The 11649-nt window shown below is 40.5% G+C and overlaps 1 protein-coding gene across 1 annotated transcript; it reads left to right on the top strand.

The window, feature by feature from the left end:
* The first annotated feature begins 949 nt into the window (after positions 1–949).
* Positions 950–2935, top strand: Fibin (fin bud initiation factor homolog). The gene has a single exon (XM_075961686.1). The coding sequence runs from the start codon at positions 1427–1429 to the stop codon at positions 2078–2080; it is 654 nt and encodes a 217-aa protein (XP_075817801.1). The 5' UTR covers positions 950–1426; the 3' UTR covers positions 2081–2935.
* Positions 2936–11649: the final 8714 nt, after the last annotated feature.

Raw genomic sequence — 11649 nt, 5'->3', positions numbered from 1 at the left:
CTCCGTAAGGGTTTCCATGTGGTGCGAGAATAGTGCAGACTTACAAAGGGATTAGTTCAATCAAGAAGTACAAGTTGAAGAAATTGGTTGTGATGGACAAATTATGTAAATATTAAAAAGAGAAAGGAACTTGATAGAGAAAATGTAAAGCGTGAACCCACAACTTAAACACTATTAGGAGTTCTATCGCTTTGTAATGGCCATGGAACCTGGTGTTCTGAATATATATGTTTATGGGCATGCTATAGAGCTGGGAGCTGGACAAATATCTGAGTTACTTCTTTAAACCAGTTGTGGTATGTTAGTATGCACAGATTAATTACAGTAAATTATTTTCATTCAAGAAAATGAGTTTTTTTAACTTAATTTTAAAACCTTTACCTTAATGACTGAACTACAATCTATAAGACAGTAGCAATTTGTTTAACATTCTACCTGTGGATAAAAATACCAGATTTGTAAGTCTCTGACAGGAGCCCGCAGCAAATACTAGATAAAGGACTCAGTAAGGCTCTGTAGGATTTTGTTTAATAGATTGCACTGTGGTCTCGGTTGTTTTTTTATTGATTTAATTGAAAACTTCTAATTTCTTTATTTGGATTAGCAACTATGCAATATGCTGTTTTTGAAGTATTCGTTTTTAAAAGTAAACTTTAAGCCATTTGTGAACAAAATTGCTATTTTTGATACTTAGAATTTTGTGCTCAAAGAAAACGTTTTGAAAATGAGTACAAATATATCTTACCTGGTAAATGAATGTCTAAAGCAATCACCTCTTGCCTAAACATACTAATCAGTTGGATGTTTTGTTTATATTCATCCTCTAATACCCACATTCAAGCTAAGTCCTATTGTACAGTGTCTCCTCTTCCGATCTTGGAAAAGATACCCTGTACCTTTAATGGGGGACCTGGTGAGAGCTTTCTTTCCAAACTTGTTCCCTGGCTTCCAAGTGACGAAATGAGCTGTAATTTGAGAGCCCTGCAATCCTCAGGATATCTTTAGCCAAAGGGAACGCTCTCTGTATTCCCACCCAGTCCAAGGGTTGAAATAGCATCGGAACGCAGGAGCAGCTTCTCTTAGCTACCAGCTCCATCTCCCTGGAGCCAGAGGGAACTCCAAAGGTGGCCGCAGAGCCAGGGCCCCAAGCAGCAAGTCCCCACTCATTGGGAAGAGCGTTCCTGCTGGAAAGCCAAGGCTGAGGTCCAGCAGCACAGCAGAAAGAGAATCAGGGACCGAGAGGAGCAAGCCGGTGCAAAACGCGGCAGCTGCTGCGCAGAGCCACATGAAGCCTGCGGGAAAATCAGGATCACAGAGCAGCAAGAGGGCTGACCCTGAGGAGGGCGCAATCACTGGGAGCCACTGACTCCCAGGGAGGACCCCTTTCCTTGTTCCTGAACTAAAACTCTTCTCCCAAATATCCAGAATGATGTTCCCGAAGTTGATCTGGATGGGTTTCTTCTGCCATCTGTGTCGAGGCTACTTTGATGGTCCCCTGTACCCAGAAATGTCTAACGGGACTCTGCATCATTACTTCGTGCCTGATGGAGACTACGAGGAGAATGATGACCCAGAGAAATGCCAGCTGCTCTTCAGGGTGAGTGATCGCCGGCGCTGCTCCCAGGGGGAAGGGGGCCAAGCCAGTAGCTTGCTGAGCCTCACCCTTCGAGAGGAGTTCACAGTGCTGGGCCGCCAGGTGGAGGATGCCGGGCGCGTCCTGGAGGGCATCAGCAAAAGCATCTCCTACGATCTTGATGGAGAAGAAAGCTATGGCAAGTACCTGAGGCGGGAGTCCCACCAGATTGGGGATGCCTATTCCAACTCTGACAAGTCCCTCACTGAACTGGAAAGCAAATTCAAGCAGGGCCAGGAGCAGGATAGCCGGCAGGAAAGCAGACTCAACGAGGACTTCCTGGGGATGTTGGTCCACACCAAGTCCTTGCTGAAGGAGACGCTGGACATCTCAGTGGGGCTCAGAGACAAATACGAGCTGCTGGCACTCACCATCAGGAGCCATGGGACCCGGCTAGGTCGACTGAAAAGCGACTATCTGGAGGGTGGGGGACAGAGAACGGGCTAAATTTTCCATTGTAACTTTTATTCTACCCCGGTTTGCACTTTCAGCCTGCATCTGAAGTTGTCTTTTCAAAAGAAAGAAAATTTTAAGAGGTTGAGTCACTCTGATTTTGGTTTAGTTTTGTGCATTATTTATGTTATTGCTGAAGATTTTTCACCGGCTTAAAAAAAAGATTTAAAGTAATTCCTGGGGTATTTTTCTTAAGGGACTTCATAGCTCTACAGAATCTTTTCTTTCAGCCCCACCTAAAGGATGTATTTTGTGTGGGAGGACTGATTAGCCTTCCTCATCCTGACGATTGTGTGGACACATTGAAGGGGGTGGGAGGGACTGGTGGATAGCTACACCGCTTCTTCAGCCTTCTCTTTGGTCTCTGAAGGCAGAGGTGCCTGCTTTTCAGATGAGCTTCCAGGTCTATGGCACATTTGCCAGCCCAGGAAGTTGCTCGAGTCTCCTCTGGCTCTTATTTATTTACCACATTCTGAGTTTTGTTTTGTTGTAAGAGTGTTATTGAGAGCTTACTTGCGAATCGCCAGCAGCAAAATGCTCAAGGTTCCCCTGTGGGATTGTGTAAATTGAGGATGCAGCATTTGAGACAGCAAAGCTTTGGGGGGGCGGTTGCCCACACACACGATGTGGATCTGCTGCGTGTTTCGCTGTACCATCAAAGAAACAGACTGCTGGAATACACCCCTCACTGTCTATGATTTAGGCTTCCAGTGTATTCTTTCTTTTTGGGATTGGGAAGTATTGCTTCTTTTTGCATATTGGAAACTTATATTTCAAGGGGGAAGTCTAATTCTAGAAACCCCTTAACCTAAGTTTTATTATTCAGTCAATAAATATGTTTTCATATAATACTGGCTTACTTTCTAATTTTCATCTTTAATCTCCATATTTCAAAGAGGGACCAGGGCAAAGAAGAGAGAAGGCAGAGTGAAGCCATTTTACCAGACTACATAATGAGGATGAAATAAAGGAGGATAGTGTATGGTGGATCATCCCACCCTCTCTGCTCACAGACATCATCCCAGCTAGGGAGATAAGAACGTAGCCTGTACCCGAATTGTACATTTGATTTCTCCTCTTCTGCTGGGAAATCTTACATTTCTCCACTTTAAGATTGGAAGAGTGTCAGAAAGACCTCCACCTCCTGTATTCTCAGGGTAGAGAGGCAGCATTATATACTTTCAGAGTTGGTGATGCTTAACAACTTGAAAACTAGTTCTGTGCTCTTAAATTAAATGGCTCAAAATATGAAAATGCATTTCATTTCAATTATCCTGGCTCAATACTCATCACCGCCTTAAATATACTTTCTTTTCACGTACATCCACACACAAGGTACACGAGAGTTCACATGCTTCTGTTCCCACATAGTAGTATTTATTGACTGTGTAGATTTGTGTCCAGGGAAAAATAAAGAGTACCTTAAAGGGCTTCCTTCTTTATACTGAAAAGAATGAGGGAAAGAAAATCAGAACAAGTATGATATTTGGTCCTTCAATGTCTGTAAAGTTATGTGGCTTCCTGACCCAAAATGACATATCGCTCCAAAGCACTCAGCTCTTTCAGCACACAGACAAATCCAACGCCATCTTATTGACTTCACCAGAGGTAATAGGATATTGGAATGTGATGAGGCTAGAAAACTGCTTTCCTCCTGCACACCAATTTCAACCAGTTGGTTGCAGCTGCACTGTCTCATGTTAAGAAGAACGCAGTAGGCACAGGAGCTTGCTGTCCAGCATTCTGCTGGGTGCAGGAAGAGGTATGTGACACATTGCTGCAGATCTGAAAACTGAAATAGATTGTGGGTGAGATTCTTTTCAGCCTAATACTCTTTATTCTGACAAAAGCAAAATGTAAAATGTTCAGTTCTTGGCTAGATAAACAGCCTGCGATATCCAGAGTCTTGTGGAGGTAATCCAGAGAGCAGACGGGAATTTGCAGGTAAGAGGAGATGGTGGGAACAGTCCTCAACAGAGAGCCCAAGAGGTGACATCACTTGTCACCTTCTTATGGCACAGACCCAGGCCCACTGAGACCTTTCCTCCCTACTTTGTCACTAAACACTAGGCTTAATACTCACACAGTGAGAATATTCACTCAAAGCAATAGGATTTTACTTCTTAGACAATGAAATGTTTTGAGAATATGAAATAAATCACATACTCTCTTTACTGAGAAATCCACTCACAAACACATCCATACAATTTAGGATTTTTGTTTGTTTACTGCCAGTGTTTGCTGACTACTTATTCTGTACCAGGTACAGATTAAGGCTGTGGGTAATTCTTAAAAATTAGAAAACCTTGGGACTTCATCAAACAAACATCTTTTGAAGTGTTACTTAAAACAGATAGCAATCACATTGTTATTTTAGCTATTATTAGACACAGTAAAAAAAATAGCTAACATTTTTGAAAAGTCAGTATTATTAGTAAGGGCCAACACTAAGAAGTAAGTTATTCCTTCTCCTTGCAACAGCAAACTATGTGAGGGATTTTATATAATTAAACAGTCAAGTTAGTCATGTTACACCGCTGTGGCAGAATACTTGAGAACACCCATTTAAAAGTGGAAAGATCACGTTTTTATAAGTATTAGTCCATGATCCTTAGACTCACTTACTGGGCACTGGGTAGGGCACAGTACAGTGGCAGAGGAGGATCATTAAACAAGGTTTCTTTCCTCATAATGGCTACAACTTTCCCCTCCCCTGCAAAAATAGCAAGGAAAGGGGGTGGGACTGTATATGTGTTCAAGGCCCAACTGATCACATATCCCAATCTTTACCTAGCTCTCATTAAGGTTTTTATTTAATTCCAAATTTTCTTCATGTTCTAAGCCCTCAAGTTATATAAACCTATCAAAAGTTTAATCTAACAACTACGTCAAACTCCTTAGGATCATTCACTTTTGTAGTCTCTCTCTGACGACTCTTATTACAAATGAAGCGCTTAACAAATGACACTTCGGTGACTAGTTTAGATCTAAACCATAACAGAAAATAAAACACTTCGCAGAAAAATACAATACATTGCAAACACTTCAAATAGTACCTGAGGGTTTACTATTCTTTCAGGGATTCCATTGCACTGAAATCCTAGGTTCTTCCCCAAGTTAAAATGTGTGATCTTAAATAACCAAGCATGGTGTTGCCTTTGATTGATAGTTATGTAAGTAGATATATGATCAAGTATGATCTCACAGCTATCTACTTCAAATGATTTCCTTAGCGGGTCAAATTGCTGATACTATCTGGATGTCAGAAGAAGCTTAGATCCTCTGTGTATTGAATTATTCATTGATAATTTTTTTTCTGTGAGATTTTTGCTCCTTTGATCTGACCACTTGAAGAGTTCCAAATTCTATTTTGAAGCATTCTGCAGGTATCTACGTATTTGGGGGTCTCACAATGAAAGACAAAATGTGTTCATCTCTTTTAATGACCAAACCAGGCTGATAGAAGCAATCATGGCCATCAGAAGCCATAGGGCACTTTGTGTGGTAGTACCAAAAAGCTGTCCAACCGTTCATGTGCTGCATGTTGCCTTTTAAATTTGTATTTACAACCCACTAAGAAAATGGGCGGTGCGGGAGAATTATCTGTATTCTGTCAATCATGTTTAAATAAATGCTGATTGGCCAGGCAGGAAATATAGGCAGGAAAACCAGACAGGAAGTAGAAATGATGTAATGAGAACAGGAGAATTCTGGGAAAGAGGAAGTGGATTCCTCCCACTCCTGCCCATACCAGTGAAGCAGCAGGATGTGATCTGCACCACTGAAAAAAGGTACTGAGCCACATGGCTAAGATAGATCAGAAAAATGGGTTAATCAAGATGTGAGAGTTAGCCAGTGAGAGGCTAGAGCTAATGGGCCAATCAGCTTATAATTTATGGAAACCTATGTGTGATTTTCTTTGGGGCTAAACAGCTGGGGGTACAGGCAAGATGAAAACCCAAACAAGCAGGCCTGGCCCTCCATGTTACAAATGGGCACAATACTTTAAGATAGAAGCTTTAAACCTAAGATTACAAACTATTGTAATAACTCATGAAGACATCCATAAAATTCATTAGCAATATAAAATCACCCTAAATGATTATGTGGTCAAACTTCCTTGGGACATTTTCAGAAACTAAGTATTAACGTCTTCTTGATACAAAGTCTTACATGGGTAGGAAATAGAAATGGTAAGTAACCTTTCAAAATGTTTTAATATAAGATAGGAAACAATTGTAAGTATCAGAAGCCTTAGTTCTAAGTGGCATATAGATATTTGTGAAAATAATCCACCAAAACAGAGAATTGGATTTTGTAAATTATTTTAGTAATTTTATCATTAAGCTGATCTTTGGGGAATACTAGACTGTTTAAGGGTATGTTCCTTACCAAACATTCTTGGTTTGCCACAATGTGACATAACCTAGACACAGGGAAAAAAGGACCCTTAAAGACCTGTAGTATAACTATGTGGGGATTAAAGATTGCTCTAGAGCATCAACCACAATTATCTACAAACATAAACACAGTGATTAAAGATTTGTCATAATTAAACATTCAACAGATACATGACCTTTGTTACTTATGTTAATATAGTGTCTATTTTTTTCTGATTATAAAAAATCATATGTTCTCAAATTAAAGATATGAAAAACATAACAAACACAAAGAAGACAAAGCCATTCATACCTCCAAACTTTCTCCACACACAGTATTTACATTTTACTGTACAGCCGGGCGATGGTGGCGCACGCCTTTAATCCCAGCACTCGGGAGGCAGAGGCAGGCGGATCTCTGTGAGTTCGAGACCAGCCTGGTCTACAGAACTAGTTCCAGGACAGGCTCCAAAGCCACAAGAAACCCTGTCTCGAAAAATCAAAAAAAAAATACATTTTACTGTTAAACCTCCCAGTGTTTTTTTGTGCACAGGTATGAAGCTCCAACCCTGCTGATACTATAACACACTTTGCACAGCACTGAAAAAGTAGGGTAATCACCAGTATCTCTCAGCTACAAACCTTACAGCTTACAACAGTGCCCTGTCTGCAACATATACTGGTACAATAGTGGCACAAATGTTGTCAGCCACTTTTTATTAGATATAAGTCCCACTCCATGAGATGGAAGCCACCCCTGACATTGCTAGTGGTGACCAAAAATCTGAGACCATGGCCTAAGGGATAGCCTAGTTCTATTATTATGCTAAAGGAATATAGCAGTAAAATAGCATACTGGTATACCCATAGATTAGTGGGTATAGCATTAGAAAAGCTTCTTCTTGCATTAGATGTGAATTAACACAGAGATCCACATCTAAACAATGTGCAGAGAGTGAGAGACTTTGGCACAGTCACAAGATCAACATAGGTTCAAGGGTCCCACCCATCACTTAAAGGGGAAAATGAACATGGGGTTCAATCCCTAACTAGGAAGGTATCTCTAACTGATATACCCACAGGCATGTACATTTTTATTTAGGAAAAAACTCATTGTTTTATAACCAATGTATACATGAAATATGTTTAACCTCATAAATGTTTCAAATAGTATTAGATCTGGGCCACTGAGATGAATCATCAGGTAAAACTGTTTTCTACGAAAGATTGATGGCCTGAGTCCTCCCTCCAGAACCGAAGTGATGAAGCAGAGAAAGCCAACTTCCACACACTGGCCTCGATTTCATGCCTTTTCAAACTCATAAACCAATAACTATCTTTTCAAATTTAAAAATCTTAGCTCTACCACAATGGATTCCATTCAAGATTTTAGATTTTATCTCACATTAGTCATACAATTGAGAGATTTATAAAAAATTTCCTGAAACGTTCTGAAAGTTAATTTATTTGCAAAATGAAAATGAAAATAGTCGGAACTTATTGGACAAACATGATTCCAAGTGTTTCCCTTATCTGTTTAAAGTAATCTTCTCAGGATTATTTTTTAGGAAAACCCTGTGTTGTACTAATTTCTCAGATAAGGAAATTGAGTGACGAAGGAGGTAAAATGACTTGTCCCAGAACTCAGAACTATTTAGGGATGTACTGTTTTTTTTTAAAACAGTTAAAATGCCTGTTGCATAATAACCTCCAAATTATTTTTTTCTCTTTCTGCAGGCAAGAGATTGAACAGAAGGACTTGCTAGCTCACATCCTATACGAAATATATATAATAAATTGTCTGTGGAGTGAAAATGGTGCTTGTACAATTTTCTTAATTGAAAAAATTCAGACCTGATCTGAGAAGAGAGATAAGTGGGACAGTACTTGCTGCGTAAGCATGAGAATCTAAGTTCAGGTACCCAGCACCCATTTAAAAAGTCGAGAGTGTTGACAACCTGTCTGTACCCAGAGCACTAGAGTAGGAGGGAAGGAGATATGTGATGCCTCAGGGCTCATTGGTTAGCCGATCAGCAGAAACAGGGATCTCCAGGATCAATAATAGACCTTGTCTTGAAAAATAAGATGGAAAGCAAATGCGGAAGACATCCAACATCAACCTCTGACCTTCATAGGCCTACATTTATTCATGCATATGCACATGCACTAAGCACACACACACATGATTATAACACACACATACACAAAATAAATAAAATAAAATTTGAGTAAAATTCAACCCAAATTTTTGTCTAATAGTTTTTATAGTTTTTTCAGTAGTTTTTGTTTTGTTAGTTTGTTGTCTGTTGGGGGTTGTCTGTTTGGTTTCATAATGGATGAAGTGTAAATTTCTTGTTTCTGCAAGAGTCTTGAATGAAGAGTCGATATTGCTGAGGAGCGGTTTCCATTGTATTGACTGTATTCTTCAAGAACTTGCATATATATTCTCACATTTTGATCATAGCAAGTTTTGATACATATACAACTGGCAAAGAGACTTCATGGGCTTCTCCCTGTGGTAGCTATGATCCCAACACGACTTGAAAAGGTTCCATTTTGAACTCAGCACAGGCATAGGACACAGTTTGGACTCAGTTCACACTTGTTTTGATGGTTTTATACAACCATTAGTATTTTTAAAGTATTTCTTTAAAAACTGAAGGGTATTTTGTATGTCGACAGTTTTCTATGGAAAGGCAGATGACTGCTGTGTTTAATAAGGTGAAGTCTGCTTACTACAGGGCTGTCAATGTGGCTTGCTTTATCCAGTTGTGAAATTCTCATTCCCTTAGCTATTAAAGAAATGTGTCTCCTGGGTGTCTTTTCTTGCTTTGATTTTTGCCCAGCTCTCATTCCAAGACCAGAACAATTTTAAAATGTAAGTTTTGCTGCCAGTCAGGTGAACCATTGACATCTCCATATGATTCTATGACTGTTTCAACCGTGAAGAGCATGAGCAACAAGTTGTCTTCCCTCCAAATTGTATTTTTCCTGACAAGGGTCCCTTTGATCCTGCCCTAGTTCTTTCTCCCCTTGCCCCTCCCAAGTTCCTTGCCTTTGTTACCCCTACTCTTGCCTTATAGATTCATTCACCCTTAGAATTATGGGAAATAGAGATAGAGCCTGGTTCACACTGTACCTCTATAATGTGTTAGTTTGGAAACCTAAGCAAATTAAGAAATTTTTTGGAGCCTCTTAATTGTCCACCACTGAATGCACATTCTTTTAGGTTCATGTGAGGATTTGATAAGCCTGCCTATGAAAGGGGTTTGCAATTTATACCAAGCAGAAGTTACAATATTCTCACCAATAAAAACCTTGTTTTAAGAACAGGCACTTGAGCCTGCTTGGGCACTGGGACCAAACCCGAAGCATAGGGAAAAGGGGAGGGCGGTAGCTCCTTTGTCCCCATAGCCTGCCTGCAGCAAGCAGGGTGGGCCCTTTGTTTGCGAGCTAACCAAGCAGCACGGAGTTTCAATCTGGGCACCAAGTGAAACAGCATTGTGGTGAATGAGTGCTGCGGCACCCGGGAACAGCCCGCCTACACTTCCTGATCAACCTACATGGGCTATACTGCCCAATACCCCCTCTCTCTTCCTATCCCATCCAGCTTACATCCAGATCCCCCCACCCCACCCCACCCTGTCTCCCTCCCTCCCTCCCTTCTTTGGCTGCAGAGCGCCTCCCAGCTCAGCATGCTTGGGCGCTGGGACCAAACCCGAAGTGTAGGGAAAAGGGGAGGGCCGTAGCTCCTTTGTCCCCATAGCCTGCCTGCAGCAAGCAGGGTGGGCCCTTTGTTTGCGAGCTAACCAAGCAGCAAGGAGATCTGATCTGGACACCAGGAGAAACATCACTGGGGAGTGACATCACTGGGAAGGTACATCAGTGGGCAAGAAGACCTGATCCTGTAAAAGAAAATCCATAGGAGAGTATTGGGAGGAAGAGATGGGGAGACGCCAATGCAAGAATTCACCAAACAATCTGAAAAACAACACGAAACCACCAGAAGCCAGCAACCTCACAACAGGAGGACATGATCACCTTAATCAAGAAGAAGTAGAAAAAACTGACTTCATGAAAGTTATTGACACCCTTAAACAGCATATAAAAAACACCCTTATAGAAATGGATGAGAAGTATAACAGAAAGTTCGAGGAATTGAGTAAATCAGTGAATGATACCCTAGGAAACCAAGGAAAAACAATCAAGCAGGTAATGGAAACAGTTCATGACTTGAAAACTGAAATGGAGGCAAAGAAGAAAACACAAACAGAGGGCCAGCTGGACATGGAAAATCTAGGTAAACGAATAGAGACTACAGAAACAAGCATAACCAGCAGAATACAAGAGATAGAAGAAAGAATCTCAGATTCTGAGGATAACATAGAGAAAATAAACGCACTGATCAAAGAAAACAGCAAGTCCAACAAACTCTCATCACAAAACATTCAGGAAATATTGGACACAATAAAAAGACCAAACCTAAGAATAATTGGAGTAGAAGAAGGAGAAGAAGTGCAGCTCAACGGTCCAGAAAATATACTTAATAAAATTATAGAAGAAAACTTTCCCAACCTGAAGAAGGATGTACCTATGAAGGTTCAAGAAGCATACAGAACACCAAATAGGCTGGATCAAAAAAAAACATCCCTTCACCATATAATAATCAAAACACAAAATATACAGAATAAAGAAAGAATATTAAGAGCTGCAAAGGAAAAAGGCCAAGTTACTTACAAAGGTAAACCTATCAGACTTACACCTGACTTCTCTATGGAAACCATGAAAGCCAGAAGGTCCTGGATAGATGTACTTCAAAAACTAAGAGACCATGGATACAAGCCCAGACTACTATATCCAGCCAAGCTTTCGTTCACTATCAATGGAGAAAACAAAATTTTCCAGGATAAAAACAAATTTAAACAATACGTAGCCACAAATCCAGCCTTACAGAAAATAATAGAAGGAAAATCACTAACCAAGGAGTCCAACAATGACCACAATAACTCAGACATCTAGAGACCCTTCACCAGCGCAACTCAAAAAAGGGAAAAACACACAAACCCTACTACTAAAAAAGTGACCGGAGTTAACAACCACTGGTCATTAATATCACTTAATGTCAATGGGCTCAACTCACCTATAAAAAGGCACAGGCTAAGAGATTGGATACGAAAACAGGAT

Source organism: Microtus pennsylvanicus, chromosome 2 (assembly GCF_037038515.1).
Source record: "Microtus pennsylvanicus isolate mMicPen1 chromosome 2, mMicPen1.hap1, whole genome shotgun sequence".
Classification (NCBI taxonomy): Eukaryota; Metazoa; Chordata; class Mammalia; order Rodentia; family Cricetidae; genus Microtus; species Microtus pennsylvanicus.
The sequence above is the reverse complement of the archived record's forward strand: the minus strand, read 5'-3'. Positions and strand labels throughout refer to the sequence as shown.